This window comes from Mirounga leonina, unplaced genomic scaffold, assembly GCF_011800145.1.
Source record: "Mirounga leonina isolate KUSES-001 unplaced genomic scaffold, KU_Mleo_1.0 Mir_174, whole genome shotgun sequence".
Taxonomy (NCBI): domain Eukaryota; kingdom Metazoa; phylum Chordata; class Mammalia; order Carnivora; family Phocidae; genus Mirounga; species Mirounga leonina.
Genome location: NW_023270451.1, coordinates 33,342,826 through 33,366,203, shown reverse-complemented (window position 1 = coordinate 33,366,203; position 23,378 = coordinate 33,342,826). Strand labels below are relative to the sequence as shown.

Genomic DNA, 23,378 nt, shown 5'->3' with positions numbered 1-23,378 from the left:
CCAATAATATATCAAAATGTCTGTACTACCTTCCTGCACAAGCTTGAATTACATGAGTCACATGTATGAAGCTACTTATTATTGAAACAGAGGAGAAAAAAGTAATCTAAATAGTTGACTTCAGTCAATTTTTTAAAACTTTAAAAGCTAAATTAAGAACCATCATTTAAATGATGGTTTAAGACCACCTTTGAAGAAAATTGATGTGATTGATAATGTACCAAAACATCCACTGTTTAAAAAGATTTATTTATTTACTTGAGAGAGAGAGAGAGTGCATGGGGAGGAGCAGAGGGAAAGAGAGAGGGAGAGAAGCAGACTCTGCTAAGCACGGAGCCTGACACGGGGTTTGATCCCACGACCCTGAGATTATGACCTGAGCTGAAATCAAGAGTCAGACGCCTAACCGATTGAGCCACCCAGGTGCCCCCAAACATCCATTTTAATAGATGGGGAAAATGATACAGAGAAGTTAAAAGCAGTTGTGTTCTATGTCTATGCAGAACAGCCTGTAGGAGTGAGTTCAGCTGTCAATGGTCAGACACTACGATTCTGAGGTTCTCGCTCAAGGTTACTTAATAAGGTCAGCATCTCCATTGTTACCACCATCTTGCTTTAAAATCTGTGGGCCACTGCACACCATATGCTTGTACTGAATATGGAAATCATCCCTGATTTTTGAAAGGCGAGCTTGGACTAAAGCAGGGGATGAAGAGGGTTGGAGGGGTCAGAATATTCTCTTCTTCAACACAAACAGCAAAGACCCAGTTGGGTCTTTTTATTTGGTGATTGTTCTGTTTTGTTGTTTGGGAGGAGTTGTCCCATCTTGAAGGGCATTTAAGGTAGAGGCTTAAATGAAGAGACCACTGAGATCATAGTCCCACCCTGATCTCAGTGTCCCTCTTCAGCCCCTGGCTATTTGCCATCAGCAGTGGACTGGGGCCAAGTGAAGAAGGAAAGAAAACGTTTAAGAGCAGAACCTGAAGAAAATGGAGACCCTCTCCTGAAAGGGGCACCCTGTCTCTTATGGTGAATCCTTAAAGCATTGCTAGGAAGCAACTCTTAAAAATTAAGGAACGCAGGTGTCTAAGTGTACTTTCCAACAGTGGAGCTTAATGAAACAAAGAAAGCTTGAGAGAAATGAGGAGAGTAAAACTTTAGGAACAGGAGAAAGTATTTTGTGGCTGCTGGTGGTGGTGTTTTCCCCATGTGCTGGGAAAGGCAGAGACCGGAGGTCAGGGAAAGTCATCAGCCAGGAAGTAGATCCTGACTTAGAAAGACTTTGCAGAAAGGGAGGGAAGAGGAAAACAGAGCTGGAGAGGAAGGGTGTGGAAAGGTAGACCGCCTGGAGAGAAGAGGTGGGGCCCTCCTGACTCAGCCTGGAAGTCGGGAATTCAGGTTCCAGGACCTCACACTCGGCAGCTGCGTTAGGCCTCCCTGAAGCTCCCAGCCCTGTGTCTCCTGGGCCATCTCTTGGCAATCCTCCTCATAAATGCCAGTGGAGGGGAAAATGCTGAAATGGATTGAAGGTTTCCCCTCCAGGCTATTTTCTCACCCTCTGAAGACCTTGTAATTGGAGTGGAATAATAACAACACTTTAGCATTTTATACGGTTTTAGGGCTTGAAAAGGCAAAAATTTTAACACTTGAAAGTGCATGGATCTCTCATGTTAATTAATGAGCTGAATCTAATCTGTGATTGCAAATGAGGCTCACAGAAACTGAATCTGGGCACATTACTGCCCAAATACAATTAGTAGTCTAGTACTTGGGAACATTTTTCCCATATAATATCTTTAACTAAAATGGGTCAAGTGCATTATTTGCTACCAAAACTTTTCTAAAAATGCTTTTTTTGGGAAATTGGACAGAGCATTCGCTCCATTTCAAAAAAAAAGATCTCACTACAAAGATTCTCAGTTGGAACCACTGTAGTTATGTAACTTGAATTACAATTACTATGATTTTATTTTATTTATTATTATTTTTTTTTTTGCTGAGAAATGTATATTTATTCTGATACAGTTGTACAACTAATCTAGGACAAATTACCAAATCAATTTTACATTCTTTCTTCAGGACTGGGTTTTTCCATGATTTCAAATTTAGGATCTTCAAATTTGAAGTCCGGGAACATATTCATGTCTGCCTTACCATATATTTGCTTAAGCTTCAAAAGCTCCCTCTCTAGGTCTTGCTGGTACTCTGGGCCAGTATCAGCGGGTCCTCCAGATGCCTGTCGCTTAGTTCTGTATTCTCTAATCTTGTCCACGAAGAGTTTCTGTACAGGATCAAGTTCCTTATTAAATGCCACCGCTGTAACAACAATGTTCCTCCTCAAATGAACTGAGACTGCAGACCGAATGAGAGAAGAGAACGTGAAGAGCCTCTGGAGAATCATGGTGATTCTGTTACGGACAGGAAACGTCTCAGAGGCAGTCTGCCACAATCACTATGATTTTAAGTAGAGGTCGCTTGAACTGTTGTGACAAGTAATGATAGGGACATTATACTACCAGGCTGGCAGAACAGCCTTTCAGAGAACTAGAAAAGGCACTACCTCAGGGCTGACACAATTCTGTGTTCACGCACACACGCTTAACAAGGGAGGCATGGACTGGATTTCAGACTCTGCTCACTCCCGGGCCAGGCACCTTCGTTCAGGGCATAATCCTGTTGACTATGATAGGACAACCTTGATTGCTAACTTCCAAATCTTGTATTGTAAAATAAATTTGCTTAAATTATTGAGTTCTTACATTTAGCACATCTTCCAATTAGTTTCATATCAAGCTCCTTCAGCTCTCTAAAAATATTTAGGCTGAATGTTATAAAACCATAAACCATGGGACTTCTGTGTCCCCATGTATTACAGTGTGACATAGTGAATGCATGATAAATATTTACTGAATGAATGAATAAATGATAAATATTTATTAAACAAGTGAATGAATAAATGTGAAACAAAGAAACAAGGCGTGCGTTTAAGTTTCAACATTTCTTAGTCATTTGGTTAAAGCTCAGAGACTAGCATTCCCACCACTCAAGAGGAAATCATTCTAATCACGTCATAGGATTGCTGTGAAGATTTAAATGAGACTATAATAAGAAAGCATTTTCTCAACAGGAAAGACAATCAGATATGTTGTTGTTTTAACGATTATTATTTCAAATGTCAGTTATGTTGTTAAAATCTGCTTACTACTTAGCAGACTTTCTAGTTTGCGAGCATCTTAATTCATCATCTAATTTACATAATCCACAGTAAAACTATTTTTGTTTTTGTCACTGCTTCAAAATAACATTAATGTCAAGAAATGCTCTTTAAAAACATGTCTTACAGAGTTAGCTTAATAATTGAGGTGATCCTGAGAGCTAGCTAGTAGCCCATTTTATGGAAAAATGAAGATACGTGAGAGTTCCAGATCTAGCATAGTCAGTCTTTTCATCACAGAAGTGTTTGCTCAGCACCCAAGGGCCAGGTAATTCCAGTACACGGGCCAGTCCTGAGTCTTTCATAGACCTTATCACGTTTCAAAAATAAGCATGGGATTATTTGCATGTTAAAAGATGTCTAAGGTGGCAAGGCGGCCATGTTGCCAGCTCCAGGGGACATCATCCTGTGTGTAGTCAATAGAAATGCGCCCCTTGGACCTGTGCTCTGAGAAGAACAAGATGGGAAGTAACCAGAGATAATGAAAACCCATTTAAATGGGGGGGAGCAGAGAAGAAAGGCTGGTGATAGGTACATAGTTTAACTAGTGAGTGAGTAAGGACGGTGAGGGAGGGTGGATGGTCTTGACCAATTGCCCAGTTTCTGGTCTGAGTGGATATGCTGAGGGGAGATGTGGGATGTGGGAATCAACTCAGATTATTGTATGTTTATGAATATCTGTCTCCAACTTCTTTCCAAAGGGAAAATCAACACGATTTTAGATTAACAAAAAACAAAAACAAAAACAAAAACATGGAATCCCATGAACTTGGTATAATTTTAATATTTGGGTTTGAACAATCTACGTATAAGCACATGAGTCATTTCTCCTCAGTACAGTAGATGTTCCTGATTAGCACTGAAAGCATATGAAAACTATAATTACTCTATATATCGATCTGATCAGAACCTTCACCATCAACGCCAGTTTGCCCATATTCAAAACATTGTTTCAGGCAATTCTGAGAAATGAATAGAAAATGAATAGGAAAAAAAAACCCACATCTATTTCATGACATTATATGAACAAGTCTCCTAACTCTCAAATTTGGAAACCCACTCATCGGTCTGAGTGTCTTTTCCCTTGGTACACCCAGAAACATTTATCCTCTGTTGCAATCGTGCATGGGTTATTTACACTTCAAGATTATAAGCTTATTGAGCAAGAACTTTGTATTATTTATTTTTCCAACCCATTTCACACTTTTTTCCACTATGTAGGTCACCTCCTTGCTGGGTGTGATTCAATATACATGAATAAAATTTGCTGTTTACCCACTGGAAAACTTAAAAAAAACTTAATTTTTTTCTTTTGGTGTCAGCTTTATTAATATAATTCATATACCACACGATTCACCCATTGTAAGTATATAATTCATGTTTTTTGTATATTCGAAGACATGTGCAACCATCACAGCAGTCAATTGTAAAACATTCTCATCACCCCTAGAAGAACCCCAACCCCTTATTCGTTAGCTATGGCTCCCCAGTCCCCTCTGTCCCCCAGTCCTGGACAAACAAGAATGTATTTAAAAATAGTTAGTGCTCAGTGTGGTTATCTCCATAGGTGTGTCTATTCTGGACATGTCATGTAAATGGAATCACAGAATGCGTGCTAAAACTTACTTCTGAGATAAAACCAAACACACAGATTTAAACAGGTAAAACTTTGTTGCTTTCGTCACTTCCCTTTGGCATGCCATGTCATCTCTCAAAACATTTTTTCCACCTGTTATTCTTGCAACAACATGTTTTAAAAGAGAGTAAGATTAAATCTTATTTTCAAGAATATTTAAGTATTTTGCTATAAACACTGATCGATTTTAAACTTAAAAAAATGACACCTGTCCTCTGTGTTATTACTGTTTTAACTTATGGCCATAGAAACAAACAAACTAATACTTAGGATCTTCAGATTTGGCATCCCCTTTAGTTCCCTCACTGTGGCGTCAATGTTTGTTAGCTCATTGTGGTGTAGCAGAAGTAAGTACAATGAAGGCAGAGAGTGCAGGCCTGAAAGACATTTTTTTACAAGATTTTAAACATTTTTAATGCTAATTAAACATGCTAACTAAACAAAAGCAAAGAATACATTTCAGCTGGTACAAGGAGTCATTATTAATAATAATGTGATTTATCATTAAGAATACAACAAAGCACAAGAATTCGAATAATTGAGTGTGATGTGGACATGGAGAGCCAACTTCTTTCCACTATTATTGTTTTCTGTTTTTTTCTCTGTAGCAATAATTTTTTTTTGTTTGATTTCAGAGGGGTTATTTTCCATACTCTTCTTTTTGTTGTGTTTTGTCTGGTCAGTGTTAGATTCAGAAGGCCAATCAAGGGAAACATTGCTCACTTAACTCAATACCTTCCCCCAAATTGCTCAACTTAATATTTTCTTTACACAACAGGAAGCCACATATTCATATCACTTTTGTTGATTCTAAATTTCACATATTCCCACATTTTTAACAGAAATGAAAGTGGGTTGTGTCTTTACAAAGCCACATCATAGTTCAATTGGCAAGATTTTCTTTCTCCATGGTACATAGAATCATTGTGGATCTTAAAATTTATGACATTTTGACTCTATGATACATGATATTTAAAACAAATGTTTTGTGCTGTATCTCTTTGTATTTCATGATCCTAGTGCATCATGTACTTCTGTACCTGACTTAAATTGTCAACTTAGAGATAGTTACACATGTAAAATTAACTCAGAGTGAAAAGAGAAAGAATTTGGCTGGTAAAAATTATAGCCATTGAAAACATTAAGACCATTTATAAAGTTATGTTTATTAATGCTCCCAAATATTGTTAAAATTCGCTTCCCTAATACCCACTTTGTGTCCAACTGTGCAGGAGGATGGCAAAACTTCTATTTAAAAAAAAGATTCTTCTACATTTTGAATGAGGCACATGACAATATTACATTAACACTGTAATCCGAAGCACATTTTTCAAAATGAAATGTAAATAAGAACATTTTAAAAAATGGATTTCATCACATATTTTCAACAGAAATGTTCAAATAGATTTTTGCATACCATTAGCAGTACGATAATTACCAGTTATTACTCAATTGAAAATCTATTCAATCAGCAAACATTTAAGACATACCTCCTATGTCAAATATGGCATTGTTGTTCAGATACAGCTCTACCAGACAATAGTTTCTAGTTAAAAACGTTATTCCCTGGAGCTGAAAATGAAAGAGAATAATATACTTTCTATAGTAATTATATGTGTATATATATCTATATATCTATAAATAAATGTGAGTATATATATTTATAAAATTATAATAAGATCATAGAAGTTTGATGTTTGCTCTTATGATGATTTCTGACCATTTGGTCTGGGCTATGAATTTCCATCTGGATTGTCTTTGAGGGCATTGCAATGAAAAGGCTGTTTTCAGCTAATTGAAGACAAACCTCTCATCCTGTCTCTCCCAAACTTCTTGCATAGTTTTAGATGCCTCTGTAATCTGGCCTGACCCCTTTGCTCTAACCTTGCTTCTCACAGTTCTGCCCCTGGCAGTGGATCTGGCCCCCCATACCCACTAACTCACCATCGCACATTATTTAGGGACTGGTATGTGCCAGGGGCTTTCTCCTCAATGCTGAAGCCATTTCTGCATCTGTGTAGGAGTCATGCCTTCTCTTGCCTGAGTGACTTTCTCCCTGGTGCAATTCTGATCTTTTTTTTTAAATTAAGATTTTATTTATTTATTTGACAGAGACAGCGAGGGAGGGAACACAAGCAGGGGGAGTGGGAGAGGGAGAAGCAGGCTTCCCGCTGAGCAGGGAGCCCGATGTGGGGCTCGATCCCAGGACTCTGGGATCATGACCTGAGCTGAAGGCAGACGCTTAATGCCTGAGCCACCCAGGCTCATCCCTCCCCCCCTTTTTTAAGATTTTATTTATTTGTCAGAGAGAGAGAGAGAGAGTGAGAGAGAGCAAGCACAAGCAGGGGGAGTGGCAGGCAGAGGGAGAAGCAGGCTCCTTGTTGAGCAGGGAGCCCGATGTGGGACTCCATCCCAGGACTCTGGGATCATGACCTGAGCTGAAGGCCAACGTTTAATCGACTGAGCCACCCAGCCGTCCCACGTTTCCAATCATTCTTAAGCATCAGCCCTTGTCCAACAGGGCATACCAAACCATGCTTGAGGGACGCCTGGGTGGCTCCGTTGGCTAAGCGCCTGGCTTAGGTCATGATTTCAGGGTCATAAGACCAAGCTCGGGGCTCACACTCAGAGGGGAGTCTGCTTGAGATTCTCGCTCTCCTTCTACCCCTCCCCCTGCTCATGTGCACGTGCTCTCTCTCAAATAAATAAATAAACAAAATTTTAAAAACATCCCCAAAGTGATGCTTGGGTGGCTCAGTCGTTGAGGGTCTGCCTTTGGCTGGGGTCATGATCCCAGGATCCTGGGATGGAGCCCTTCCTCTGGGATATAGTATGAGCAGGGAGCTCGATGCAGGGCTTGATCCCAGGACCCCAGGATCATGACCTGAGCCGAAGGCAGATGCTTAATTGACCGAGCCACCCAGGTGCCCCTCATATCTTACTTTTAAGATTAGATTCGAAATTTAGTTCTATGAACTGCAAATAGTCAAAAGCAGTCTTGAAAATTCCCCAAATGAAGTACTGTATACAAGAAACGGGGTCTTCAACTCTAGACTGAGGGTCAGAAGTGACTGTTACTTTGCAAGGAGAACTCTGTTTTAAAAAAAATATATTGACTCTATGACCTCTATACAATTTAACAATTTGTTTGAGTTATAAGGATGGTAGAGCCATGGAGGTGAGGCCAGGTATCTTCTAAAAGCAGCAGGTAAGTTAAATACAAGGCGATCTTTCTACCTAATACAGGATCTATCAGGGAGAACATTCCCATTAAGTAGTTACTGACCACGTGCTTAGTACTTTCTATACAGAAGTATATGCTCATGATTATAAACTAGTTTTAGGAGTTTATTAAAACTTATCATAGCGATTATCGTTATCAGTTAAGTAGAACTGTTTTGGCCTTCCATGGATTGACTCAGAGAGATGCCGATGCATCTGATTTAGAGGATTTATTGCAAATTTTAGTCCTGAGACATAGCTCAGAAAAGCTATTTTAGGTTTGTATGCAAAGTCTCAAAACTGATTTCTTTTAATGCGTTTTTCTTTAATGTGCGTTTGCAGCATTCACAAATTATGAGGCTATAAAAGGCACGTGTGCTGCTCATCTCATCATTTCACAGATTCATCTGCACCCAATTATGTCAGCCCTCATGCAGGAGGACCACCAGCAATTTCCCACAGCTTTTCTTACATCACGAGAGTGACTACGTTCCTCCCAGGTAGGAGACCATGCAACGCAAAGAGGGTGTGGGGGTCCCAACTGGCTGCCTCTGCCTTTCTCCTCTTCCTACTGGCCTCCTGACGGCAACTCATTGCCTTCCATCCTTCCTTCCGCTCACCACTCCCTGATCGAATGGTAGCCACACCTGACACAAGTATAGACAACAAACCCGAGCTGGAACCATGACTCCTTCCCTTCTCTTCCAGTTGCCTGCCCGAACACACATCAACAGAACGTTTCTAATGACTCAAGACTTTAATTCCTCTTGCATTACTTATTAACACATGAAGAATACCAATAAACTCCATAGTTTCATCTTGATTATAGAATCATGGTTTTCCCAAGAGCATTAATAATCTTTGGGCCATGACTACTGGGACTTCAAGACTGCATGGTTTGTTGTGTGGGATGGGTAGGAGAATGGAGTGGAAAGAGATAAAGCTAGCTCATGAGGACCCTGGAAGCTATTACAAGATTTTGTGCAGAGGACTGTGACTGTCTAATTTTATTTTAGAAAGAAATTGGCAGGGAAGAACATGGTTTAGAAGGGAGAGTAAGTATAATGGCAGGCGTTGAATGAGAAGGGGGTTACACTAATTCAGAAGACTATGTGGCGTCCCAGAGGAGAGTAATTGCAATGGGAGAAGAAAAGTAGAGGGAATTGAGAGACAGGTCCAAGGTAGAATTCACAGGACTGAATAGATACTGCAATGTAGCAAGCTGTTGAAGTCAACATCTAGGAATGAGAACTGGAAGACATGCTGATGGTTCTGACACTCAAGCCATTGTTAAAGTAAATGGTATATATAAAATATATATAGTGTTATAATTATCCATTTAGAAAAATCTACACTATTAATTTGAAGGATCACCATAGGATTTATATTGAATGTGACATTTCACAAAACATTTATTTTAATTCAGGGCTCGGACATAAGTGCTCAATAAACAAGAGCAATTATTACTTAACCATTATTTTTTAGAGAGAGAGAGAGAGAGCTGAGAGTACTTCCATTTAATGTAAAGCACTTACAGGTAGCCCCTGAGGTACTAGTGGAGAAAAAAATATGCCAGCATGAATTTAAAATTAAGGAGGCATTCTTTTAGAACAGGGCTTCTCAACCTCTCTAACTATTGACATGTAGGGCCAGATTATTCTTTGTTGGGGTTGGGAGGGCAGTCCTGTTCATTGTAGTATGTTTAACAGCAAATCTAGTCTCTACCCACTAGATGCCAGTAGAACACACACACTCCACTTGGGACAATCAAAAGTGTCTCCAGAGATTGCCATATGTCCGCTGTAAGGGAAAGATTGTGTGTGTGTGTGTGTGTGTGTGTGCGTGCAAAGTCACTTCTTGTTGGGAACTGCTGATTTAGAGTCAAGGGAAGAGGGGAGAGTCATCCTGATTAATTGCTAGTTATCAGTTGGCCCCTAGCTAGATGGCTTCACAGACATTATCCAATATGATGCTTACAATAGCCCTGTGTTACTTGTTTTATCCCTATTTACCTAGGAGGAAACTGGGCTCAGCGAAGTTAAACAACTTTCTCAAGGTAACAGAGCAAGGATGCAAATCCAAGTCTGTCTGATTCTCAGATCAAAAACTGTCATATAGTACATCATAATTGGGTTCATTAAAATAGAGGAACCTCTATATAAAGTAACCAGAAGACATTCATTTTGAACATACTTTGAAGTAATGGAAAATATTGTTAGTTTGAGTAATGGAAAATACTCTATAAATTATTTTTTTCTACTATTTCAGCAATGTCTTTCACCAAAAATCATGCTTAAAATACATCCAAAAATATTTGGCATAAAATGGGAAAAAATAGAAAACTCATCTCTCAACATATATGTCCGGCAAAGTGCTATACATATACTAAACCAACTAAAATTCCATAATGTATGTTGTAAAGCTACTGGAAAAAAAGTAGCAATTCAAAAAATTCTTTACAAATATTTAAAATAGCACCTTAAAAATCATTTGATTTTTCAAATGCTCTAAGCTGTTTTTAGAACAAGGTATATTTGGTATTAAATGAATAAATAAATATATACGTACCCAAACCTTATTGAAGGAACAAACTAAAATTGTATATATTGGCATATGGAATATTTTCCAATACTCAATCTAAAATTTTCCATTGCTCAAACTACTAATATTTTCTATTCAAAATATTTTCAAATTAACATCTTCTCGATGGTATATATATATATATATATATATTAAATATATACTTATTTAATCTTCACAACAAACTCATGAGGTATGAGTACTATTATTACCTTATTTTAAGGTTAAATCATTTTAAATCATAACTAGATATATAGTGTAGATATCTATGAATTTCACAAGCATGCAGTGAAGCCTTATTTAGGTTATTTATGTTGATTTACTTTTTTTGAAGAGGTTTTAAATATTTGGCAAAATATAATTCTTTCAACAAAGTTGACATAAAGGATAGAATTAAGGTTGCCCTGAGGCAACAGAAACATGTAAGAGCCCAAATTATGTGGAATGCATGCTAGTTCATTTTATTCTTTAATAGCTCTTGTGCTCTACTATGGGATTTGTGTGGCTCTAACTCGTTTTTTAGAACAAAGTATGTTATGTATAAATGAATAAATAAATATGTAGATACCTAAACCTTATTGAAGGAATCAACTAAAATTCCATGATGTATGTTGTAAAGGTACTTGGAAAAAAGTAGTAATTCGAAGAATTCTTTACAACTATTTAACATAGCACATTAAAAATGATTATTTCATTTTTTAAATTGTGATTTGCTAATTTTGTACATTAGTGTTCCTTTCTAATATATACAAATTTGTGCTATTTACCAAATTCTCAATATGTGCTGACTGCTTAGGAGATAGGAAACAGTAACATATATATATTTTTTAATTATTAACATATAATGTATTATTTGTTTCAGGGGTACAGGTCTGTGATTCATCAGTCTTACACGATTCACAGTGCTCACCCCAACACATACCTTCCCCAATGTCCATCACCCAGCCACCCCATCCCTCCCACCCCTCTCCACTCCAGCAACCCTCAGTTTGTTTCCTGAGATTAAGAGTCTCTTACGGTTTGTTTCTCTCTCTGGCTTCATCTTGGGAAACAGTAACATATCTTAATGGCATAGAAGAATGAGTCCAGGATCTCTCTTAAAGTGATTTTTTAAATTTTAATCAGAGCATTCTCTGGTCAGTTAGTATGGAACACGGTATTATAAATAAGCATTTCAATGATTTTTTAGATGATGAAGTTTAAAAACAATGATTTTGCCAGAAGAGGTATTTTTATTTGAACTTGGTTTGTAAAATTTGTCACCTCTTTGGTCTTTGCTACATGGCAGAAACTCAGATTCCATTTTGGACTGTTGCTTGGTCTAATCACATGCTTATTCTAATCTGAGCCAAATGCAATATACCAAAGGACTGCTAGTTCTTCCAGAAATGGAAGAATACCACCATTGTGGCGCCAGCATTATGAGTTCATTATTGAACATGTGTAAAAGAAAATTTTTGAGGTGATGAGCCCAAACACAAATGGATCAAATGAATAGACCATCTGAAATTGTAGTGTTAAAGGCAAGTCACTCTACTTCTCATGGAAGGTTGGAAAGGATGGACGGTGACCTAAAATTCCCTCGGTCAGGCTTACTGGAAGACGAGACAAGGAAGGGAGCCTTTAGAAGGCCTCAGTCAATATGCATCTAAGAGCAGCTGCCTCCCACTGATTCTGTGAGGGGAGCTGAGCAAAAGGTGACCCGGAAATGGAGGTGATTCAGAACTAGCGACTGACGATGCCGTACAAGGAGCAAGTAAGCCCTCAGAGAGCATCCTGAAGGAACCAGAGTTGCCTGAGCAAATCTAGCAAGGATGGGACATGGGAAACAACTTGTACTTACTTCATCTACTAGTCCAGGGTCAGACCAGAAGCTCCAGTTTGATCACCCACTAGGTAATAATGGGGAGAAGTGCCTTCTCTCCTAGCGTGCTAGGTTCCAAATACATCAAACTGTGTTCATTGCCTCCCAAGTCTATTACTTTCTGGCATTCCATTCCAGGCAGTTCGCAAATGCTGTGCCCTCACCAAAGCACAGCCATTCCCTCTGCCCTTAATTTTCTTATCAGAACAGGTACCGTCACATTTATTGTTACATATTCTATCAATGGCCTAACGCAAGTACAGAACAGGCCACATCAGGTAGGAGGCTTTTGGCGCCAGGTCATCTCTGAGCTCAACTCAAACTGGCCCGTTAATAAATGGAACCTTTATGATCTCACATACCAAGAAGTTCAGTGGTTGTGAGAGCCTCACTCTTAGTATTGCAATGATTCTCTGGGCTGTGCTTTTCTCTGAATGTCACATACATTCTCAGGGTGATGGGATGGTTCCTGCTTCACATCCAGGCAAGAAAACATCAGGGAAATGAGGGACCTCTCTTCTAGTGCTCTCTTTTAGGAATGAGGAAGCCCCTCACAAAACCTCCCTGCAGATTCTATGTCTCCGTTACCATAATTGGGATATGTTCCCATTCATTGACTAGCTACTCACAAGGATGATGGGACTATACTGAATGGCTTAGACAGTTCAGGATCCACTCCCTGGAACTGGGGATGGGGTCACCTACCTGAGTAAAAAGGAGACATATATACCAAAACCTAAGTCCAGATTCTGCTGGATAGGTAAAAGGAGAAAATAGATACTGAATGGACAACCAATAATATCCAGTACATACACCTCAACAGAATAACTGGTTGAATAAATGAATAAACAACAAAGACGGGTTCATTTTACTACTTTGTGCCTTCATTTTTCCCAAATAGAGGGTAATTTTAAGATATTCACTAGTTTAAGAACAATGCTGATCACAAATTCAGACCATTGTTAACAAAACGTTGCAATTCTAAATATTTACATTCTTATGTCAATGTTAATGTTTTTCACCATATTTCTCCACACCATTTCTGTGTTGGTATAATGACTTCTTAGTGGTGATCCTAGTGCTGTCTCGATTTTAAAGAAAAGTAATAATCAAATTTTTACATATGAATTTTGGTGAAGTACTCTCATAGCTAATATGCTCACCAGAGTTTGGGATTCTGAATAAGACTTTAATATTTCTTTTTTTTTAAAGATTTTATTTATTTATTTGAGAGAGAGAGACAGATAGTGACAGAGATAGCGAGAGAGAGCACAAGCGGGGAGGAGAGGGAGAAGCAGGCTTCCCGCTGAGCAGGGACCCCGATGCGGGGCTCGATCCCAGGACCCCAGGATCACAACCTGAGCCAAAGGCAGATGCTTAACTGACTGAGCCACCCAGGCGCACCAAGACTTTAATTTTTCATGAAATGTGAGTACTCAGGCAGCTTAGCAACCAGTCAATTACTGACCAATAGGAAAACTCACATGAGCTTTTTTACTTACCCAAGTAACACTTAAAACTTATTTTGGATAGCTTGTCCTTTCAGTGTTCTATGAACTAAATAAGTCTGTTATTGTAAAGAACAAAGTTAAATGATGATGATTTTGGAAATAATATAGTTAGTTTGTTGAACAGAAAGAGCCAAGCACAAGAAGAGAATTCAGCCTCTTGTTGCATTCCTTCCCCACCCACTGCCCTTTAGAAACAGAAGAAAGTGAAATAGTTGGCAGCATATACAATCCCTTCCTATGGACCTAATGTATCTGTGTCAATTGTATGAAAATTCAATGGCTGGAGATGGGGTGGTGTTCACTACCAAAAGCCAAAAAATAGTTTTAAAAATCCTAATTATATCTCCCCCATGTTCTTCCCTTAAGAACTGAACCCTCACAAGAGGCACACGTGGAAAACAAAGATTAGTCATTTGTGCCATGCTTTTGATGATTTCCATCTTTTTCTAATCAGAGGTCACACACTGTGACCCAGGATAATTTCTGGCAGGGTGTTTAAAAGAGTTTTAAACTCCTGTGCCCTTAAGTGGTGCGTGCACTTTCCATTTCAGTAGCTAGTCGCCTGGGTCTTGAAGGTAATTGCGTTTATTCTCCTAGAAATGATTTCAAGCTTATGAGATTTATGCTTACACTTAATACGAAAAGCACTTTCATTTTCCATTTCCCACTTAGTTGGTTAAAAAAAAAAAAAAAGAAGACTGAAAATGCCATGTAATATTGCAATGCTTTTATAAACACGGCTGCTCAGGGATTCAGGGCTGTGAGTCTGGGCTACTGTTGACAAGCAGACGACTGCTGAAAAGTGAAATTCTTTCTAATCAACTAGTGTTTGAAAGTCTAAATTCAAAATGTTCAGACTGGATCATCAATTTATAACGAACAAAAATACAAGCTGTTGGAACGTCAAATTTTTGAAAGTTGAGAATAACCAACTGACTAGTTAACTCTAATGATTGTTTGGATTTGCATTTTAGTTCAGCCCTGCTCTTTGCCGTGGAGGGAACTTGGAGCCCCAGTCAGACACCCGCAGTGGGAGGGCATCGCCTCCTGTACCTTAGCCTCTAAGAGAAGCTTTAAGGGCCATACTCAGTGACCTTGACGAGAGCTCCTTGCAGTTGGGGACATGTTGGCTTAATGTCTGGCAGTTCCTGAGAAAACTAGATCAGCTTGGGTAGCAGCTGGGAGGTAACCACCTCCCTTGGCTTCTGACAGCCGGACAAAGGTGTGTGAGTGCTGGAAAGTGCATGCCAGGCCACGGAAGGCATATTGATCTGGGGTACTTTACAAGGAATCCCGCCCAAGAGAGTAGTCTGCCACAGCCCAGGGACTGTCACTTGTAGGTACGACTGGGATAAAAGGGGAGGGGAAGTCAGGAGTGGCCAGCGAAGAGGAATTAGAGTTGAAGAAACCTACTTCTGAATAATCCATTGAGAGAAAAGAAGTTGACTTTGAAGATCTGTTAGTACCAGATGGTACAGATCAGATAAGAACTTTGTTTCTCTCCAGCCCTTCCTCCACACCTCCTAATTCCATATCAACCTTGGGTAAGGCTGGGGAGAGGGAAAGGAGAGGAAAACAACCAGGTACACCTTCCTAGCTAATGAAAAAGGCACCTGCAGTCAACCCCAGCTGGATAAGCAAGGGGATGTAGGGAGATGTCTCATTTACAAATGAAGATTGAAAGTGAATTAATATACTCTTCTAAACATTCTCATTGCCTTTTTTAAAGACTTACTTATTTATTTATTTATTTATTTATTTATTTATTTATTTATTTATTTATTTTAAGACCTATTTTATTTTTTTAGACTTTTATTATTTATTTTAGCACTCATGCTAGCTAGCAAGTGTGGGGAGGGGCAGAGAGAAAATCTTCAAGCAGACTCCCCGCTGAGCACAGAGCCCTACTCAGGGCTCAATCTCACGATCCATGAGATCCTGACTGGAGCTGAAACCAAGAGTCTGACGCTTAACCAACTGAGCTACCCAGGCGCCCTGACAGTCTCATTTCTGAACTGGAACCATGACTAGGAGTCCAGTGGACTATAAGATTTTGAATTACATAAGAGAGATGAGAAAAGTCACTAAGACTGTCGAGGTTTTCTTCCAGGAGTCCAGGAAGAAATAACCTCCACTGGGCAGTTTTGACAGGACATGAGAGACGAAAGTAAAGTTGCAATCTGATAACATCTCACAAATTGTGCTAGTCGATATAGCAGTATATGCATGTGTGTGTGTGTATAAAGTTTCTTACCTAAAGTTAGGAGTATAAAATATTAATACTTTTAAAGACTAATTCCATTATAAACATGAGAATAGATAGTGATTTAGTTACAGAGCTATTTAAAGATAAAATATAACACTACCTTGTTGTGCTGTAGCCATAAGTATTTTAATTTTTTAAACCTAGATAGATCGATGACCTCTGTCAGATCCCTGGAAAGGAAAGAAAAAGTAAGCATTAGCAATAATTAATTTATTCATGGGTAAGGTGGGTTATATAGTAGGACTTTGGAATAACTGGAAAGGCCTCTCTCTTTGTTCTTTCATAATTGTTGGCACATCTACCTACTAATTTCCAAAATACCATCATTAAAACTTCATTCATTTGGATTAAGATTTTTGTCAACCAGTTTAAAGGAAATACTGAAGGAAACACTTTATCACATTACTAGAAATTTACACCTCATTATGATTACATTTATTGGGACCTTAATTGGAAAAAAAAAAAAAAGATTTTACTGGGGACAGGGCAGAGGGGGAAAAGTAAGTGTGGAAGACATTGGATTTGCGCCTAAATGTCGAAACACTATTGGTTCCTACTTGGACAACGTCTGCAAGGTTGTTACTTTGGGCTTGTCCAGATCTTGGCCACGTTGTATTTTTTTTTTTTATTGTTAAAATTGATTTATTAAACGTGGAGTAGGACATTTTGTCCCTCAATTTTCAGAGTCAATTTCAGTGAGCTATATGACAGAAACAACTTTTATTTATTTATTTTTTAGTTTGTCCTGAGCATTGTCTCATTGGTTAATATACTAAGAGTTAATATCTTTTCATTCTAAAATTAGGAAATAGAGCATTTTGTAGTCATAACATTACTGGGGACATTTGGCAGGACATGTTAATAACAGGGTAAGAGTTTTGACATGTAGACTGTCAGTACTAATTTTTTAATAGATTTGGCCACGTTGTATTTAAGATGTGGAAATGACCGTGTGCCAAGAGACAGAGACCAGGTGAAGTGTTTTATTCTTCCTTTGTTGTTTATTAAATATGGGGTCAAAATATTACCATCCCTCTTGAACTGTGCAGGTGATCCTGAACCTTGTCGCTGATGCTGCTCTCTTAGCAAAGGGACAGGCATGGGGTGGGGAGGAGGAGTGATCAGCAAATCGGGCAAAGCCCTGAGGATAGTTGGTCCTTGATTGCTGTGGGCTCGAATATTCAGATCTCTTTTATTTCTCAGGACAGAAACTGTGCCCAGGTCGGGTATGTATACAGGTATGTCTCTATGCATCAAACACTTATGGAGCACATCCTCTGTGCCAGGCAGTTTTCCAAGCCTTTCACCAATACTAAGGTTCATTAATGTTACATATATTAACTCATTTGTGGCAACATCCTTTCACAAGTGTTTTTTTTTTTTTTTTAACTTTGAGATACTGAGGGGCTAATATTTTTTTTTGAAATACTTTAATGAAAATTTATGAAATTTTTAAGGAAAATTTTTAGGAAAACATACTTTTTCAGTCATGCAAACAATATTTCTAAACGAAAGAAACCCCTTTCAACAACGTTTTTATATTGAAGGATTTCAAAACTAAGAAAAGTTGAAGGAATAATACAATGAAAGGTTGTATAGCCCTCATAATGTTTAATATTTTGCCACACTTAAGGTCACTCTCTCTTATTTATGTAATATATGTACTTATTGGTTGATAATTTTCTTGCTGAATCATTTGAAAATAAATTGCAGACTTATCATCGTTAGGGCTCTCACTCCTAAATGCTTCAGCAAGCATATTCCTCAAAGAGGGACATCCTCCTGCATAGCCACAATACTGTTATCACACCTAAAAATTAAGTTGAATTCAAAAATATCATCTAACGTTCTTTTCCATATTCAAGTTGTCCCTGTTGCTCCTATTTTTTTTTTTAATAGTTTGTGTTTTTTCAATCCAGAATCCCATTGACATTCATGCATTGCATTTCAGTTGATATAATCCCTTAGTCTCCTTTTATTACCTTGACATTGACTTTTTGAAGAGTCCAGACAGTTGTCTGATAGAATGTCTCACGTTCCCAGTTTGTCTGCTTCCTTCCTCATGATTAACTTCAAGGTGGACCATTTTTCAGGAACAAAGGTGGTGATTACTGCATCACAGGAGGAGGCAGGTAATGTCACTTTGTCCCACCCTCTTGGTGAAGGAAGGTCAGCCCCTTGGTTTGGACTGCATCTGCCAAGTCTCTCCATTGTAAGGGTACAAATGCTGTCACTGAGAAGTAATATGTGGGTCAAACCTCCAACGACCATGTGTGTCTCATGCCCCAACCACTTACCCACATATTACTTGGACCCACATATTACTTGGACGTTGTCCAAGTAGGAACCAATAGTGTTTCGAATGTCAATGGGATTCTGGATTGAAAAAACACAACACAGCTTTCGCTTCAGCTGATGGTCCTTGCTCAGTCAGAAGATTTGGGGTGATACAATGCTGATTTTTCCTATGCTCTTATTCTTTTTCCACTTATTAGCTGTTATTATGTTAAATAGGTGATTGGTATTAAGGAAGGCACTTGTAATGAGCACCGGGTGTTTTATGTAAGTGAGGAATCCCTAAATTCTGCACGTGAAACTAATATTACATTGTATGTTAACTACCTGCGATTTCAATAAAAACTTGGAAAGAACATCCACCCCTCCCCTTCCTCTCTTTCGGTCTTTCTCTTTCCCACCATACTTGTATTTGAAGTTTTTTCTTAATCCTTTTCCATTTTTTTTAATTCTCAAATTAGCCCAAACAAAAGACTTCAAGCAGACTACACGTCCTTTAGACATGTGCTGTTACTCTTTGAGTGCTTCTCTGGCACAATGAAATATTCCAGACTCTCCAAAAGCAACTTCTAATAGGAGACTTATACACATAATGCATGCTCCTCTCTCACTGTAGATATGTAGCCTATTTCTGGGAAGAAGCATTTAGATCCTGGTATACCTAAATTATTGCATTGGGCAAAAAAGATAATACATTGGCTTCATCCGTTCCCGTGAAAAATAAAACAATTATGTGGTAGCAGAGAAACTCAAGCCCCACTTAGAGGATTTCCCCAAGGATTTCCCAGAAAAGATATTTTAACACATTAATACTTTGAAATATCACCTGTGTCAAATTAATGTCATAAATTTTCCTGTAAATTTTCCTGTGAGATTGATGCTGGATTTCCAGCTATTTACATAATGTAATAAAGTGATTCCCTTTTAAAGGGATTTTAACTCAAGTTAGAAGGGTTAGTCCTGTAATTAACCTGTTCGAAATCAATAATGGGCTGTTGCATTTCAAGGTGACACCGATGGAAGACAAAGAGGAAATTCTACTAATGATGGCAATGACTCGTGCTGACAACAGTATGTCAGCACTGTTGTATGTGTTCTCCGTGATTACTCAAGGAGATGTTGGATAAGATCTCTCCCTCCACACACACACACACACACACACACACACACACACACACACACCCAGGGCAACAGAGACTCAGGCAAATAACCTAGTTTACCCAGTGTATTGGTGTCTGGACTGAGAAACTTTTTTTTTTTTTTTTTTGTATCCGGATGGATTAAATGGTAACTTAGTATTCTTGGGATATAAAATGTATTGTCTTTCACTGGAGAAGACCATTAATTTCCCACTGTCAGTGGATCAATATTTCTATTTTCTTTCTAGTATTTTAAAGCTTTTCTTATTGTTCCCTACTTACCCTTGCAGTGTACTGTTGTTAAAATCATGAAAGGCTTAGAGTTGCAATCTTTTGACCACATAAAATACGTATTGTTATTGTAAAACTATAGAAAGATTCAAAGAGTGACTTTAAGTGTGTCAGAATTATCTACCATACCTGTTCCATTCTAAAATATATATTTTTAAAAATCTTAAATTGGCCAGCTATTTTTCCCCTTACTACCAAGAGATTCGGGACTGTTACCATGATAAATATTTTTCTCTGCACTTATAATCTGAAAATGTGTATATATATACATAACAAAAGAAATATGTTTATTAATAAAGGATTTCCTCATATCACCAGAGATAAAGTGATTAACCTCAATGATAAAGTAGGACATCTTCTTGAGAAAGTAGCTGAGTTCAAAAAAAAGAAAAAGAGTAGCTGAGTTCCAAAGTTTACATATGAGTAGAAATATGTCAAACCTATTTTAAAATCATACATGGAGTTCATAGAGATTAAAAAGCATGAAGGGGGAGGGTGCCTGGGTGGCTCAGATGGTTGAGCGTCTGCCTTCGGCTCAGGTCATGATCCCGGGGTCCTGGGATAGAGTCCCGCATCGGGCTCCCTGCTCCTTGGGAGCCTGCTTCTCCCTCTGCTTCTCTCTCTCTCTCTCTCTGTCTCTCATGAATAAATAAATAAAATCTTAAAAAAAAAAAAGCATGAAGGGGGAAAGAAGAGTAGGAATAGGATCATTGTTATTAAATGCAAAGTCTAGCTGCACAGATGTCACTTTTAGGCAAGTAAAAACTGTGTCGGAGTCCCACCCAACCCATAACTTCCTCTTCCTCTTACCCCTGGGTTCTTTCTCAGGCCCTGTGACTGCTCTGCAGAAGAAGAACCCACTTTGCTGGCTGCCAGCTTGGGGAGTTGGAGGGCATAAGCAGAAGGTTTCCTACTTACTAGTAAAATAGAACAGGGGTTGTTGGCTACGGGTATAGTATCATAGGACTATTATTATAATGTAGGGGTATAATGAGCCATTATTCTCTAATAATAGTAATATTATTAACTGTATTAATGCTCACTGAGTGCTTACTGTGTACCAGGCCCTCTTCTATCTTCTACTAACTCACCTAATCTTCACCTAGCAACCCTGTGACGAAGATAGCATGATTATACTCAGGCAGGAGTCTTGCCAGATGAAATACGAGACCCTTTTACATGTGAATTTCAGAGAAACCCAAGGAAGTGTGGGACAAACTTAATACTGAAGAAGAATTACATTCATTTGTTTCTTTGAAATTCACACGTGACTTACTGTATTTTTATTACTAAACCTGACAACCCTAACAGGGAGGTTGATGACATGCCCCAGATTACCCAGCTGGAAGAGACAGAGCTGGGCTTCAAACTCAGCCTGGCTCCATACTCTTTGTTTTTATCCATTTCCATCTTGCCTCTCTAGTAGAGACTGTGGACACCAATGAATGGTAAAGTAATTAGAGTGTGGTACTTGCCTCTCCAGTCCTTGGGGAAAACAATGGAAAAGAACATTTGAATCTGGGACACCTGGGCGTCTGTCAGTGAAGCGTCTGCCTTCAGCTCAGGTCATGATCCCGGGTCCTGGGATCGAGTCCTGCATCGGGCTCCCTGCTCAGGGGGGAGCCTGCTTCTCCCTCTGCCTGCCGCTCCCCCTTCTTGGGCTTGCTCTCTATTTCTATTTCTCTCTCTCTCTCTGACAAATAAATAAATAAAATCTTTTTTTTCAAAAAAAAAAACATTTGAATCTGTGAAACATAATATGATGATCTTCTACTTCTTATATAAAGTACACTTACTTTTTTTTTTTTTTTAAAGATTTTATTTATTTATTTGAAAGAGAGAATGAGAGACAGAGAGCATGAGAGGGAGGAGGGTCAGAGGGAGAAGCAGACTCCCTGCCGAGCAGGGAGCCCGATGCGGGACTCGATCCCGGGACTCCAGGACCATGACCTGAGCCGAAGGCAGTCGCTTAACCAACTGAGCCACCCAGGCGCCCCATCATTAATTGTTAAAGTGATAATTTGGCATCTGTCGGGTAGCCATGAACTCCTAGCGGAGGTAGTTTGCGTTTTTTTTTTTTTTTTAAGATTTTATTTATTTATTTGACAGAGAGAATGAGAGAGAGAGCACATGAGAGGGAGGAGGATCAGAGGGAGAAGCAGACTCCCCGCTGAGCAGGGAGCCCGATGCGGGACTCGATCCCGGGACTCCAGGATCATGACCTGAGCCGAAGGCAGTCGCTTAACCGACTGAGCCACCCAGGCGCCCTATTTTATTTTATTTTAGATTTTATTTATTTATTTGACAGAGACACAAGGAGAGAGGGTAACACAAGCAGGGGAAGTGGGAGAGGCTTCCCGCGGAGCAGGAGCCCGATGCGGGACTCGATCCCGGGACTCCAGGATCACGACCCGAGCCAAAGGCAGTCGCTCAACCGACTGAGCCACCCAGGCGCCCTAAAGTACACTTACTTTTGAGAAAGGAACAGCTCAAAGACATCAGCATCCCTCTTGAAGTCACAAATCTTTAGTTGATCTTCAACTGCCTGATAACATATAATTAACCTGTCAAGCCACATTCCACTGAGCAAAAATACGGAGACATTTGCAGTCAATAACAATAACGTCTACAGGAAGATCAAAAGAAAGGTGAATAGGGAGGCAACCACTCTAAACTGATAAATTCCAACACTACAATTATATACTATTTAATCATTTTTGTGGTTGAATTTCATTATCCTTAATCCTGGGCACCGATGTGTAAATAATTTTTAATCAAAGAGAAAAAAATGTGTATGTGTCCATATGCACCAAAAACAAGTTTTCGATTCTCTATGAGGCAAAGTGATTTGGTCTTTAAATATTCTTAAATGTTCTTTCAAACATGAAGAATTCATATTTACGGAAGATATTTGGTATCATGATGGCAGGTGGAGTATAAGATACAATGCACATTATCACATAGGTGCTTGACACTGAGTTCTCAATAAATGTCAGACGAATGCATCAGTGAATAAATGTCATTTCCCTTTCTTTGCAAAGGAACCGTGTCTTCATTTTTCACCAGTTACTAACATACTTGCACCGTGGGAATTTTTGCTGGAGAGTAATTTTTATTCCCATAGGCTTTGTTTTGAAAATACAAATCCAACAACAGCAATTTAAGCGCTTTGCTTTTTCTTAAGAGCCTTTGCTAGATTACAAAATAACATTTACAAGCCACATGGCCTAAGATGATATGGAAAAATTAAATCCCATCTATAATTTGCCATGAAGGAGTAAAGCTAACAAGACACAACAAAAGTGGAAAGTATAATTGTTGCACTACTGGAATCTGACAAACATTGTAATTATCAGAGTC

The 23,378-nt window shown here is 38.8% G+C and overlaps 2 protein-coding genes across 2 annotated transcripts in view; both read right to left on the bottom strand.

Moving 5' to 3' along the window:
- Window positions 1-23,378, bottom strand: part of LRRC72 (leucine rich repeat containing 72) — a 46,637-nt gene that overhangs the window by 19,438 nt on the left and 3,821 nt on the right. Inside the window, exons 2-5 of the mRNA XM_035020669.1 lie at window positions 22,490-22,563; window positions 16,394-16,463; window positions 6,341-6,422; window positions 5,117-5,227 (exon numbers count right to left, since the gene is read on the bottom strand). Coding sequence (XP_034876560.1) covers window positions 5,117-5,227; window positions 6,341-6,422; window positions 16,394-16,463; window positions 22,490-22,563 — 337 coding nt within the window. The remainder of the gene's footprint in view (window positions 1-5,116; window positions 5,228-6,340; window positions 6,423-16,393; window positions 16,464-22,489; window positions 22,564-23,378) is intronic.
- Window positions 1,914-2,401, bottom strand: LOC118020828 (ATP synthase-coupling factor 6, mitochondrial-like). Its single transcript, XM_035020670.1, has one exon. It carries the CDS (start codon window positions 2,399-2,401, stop codon window positions 2,063-2,065), a length of 339 nt encoding a protein of 112 aa, XP_034876561.1. The 3' UTR covers window positions 1,914-2,062.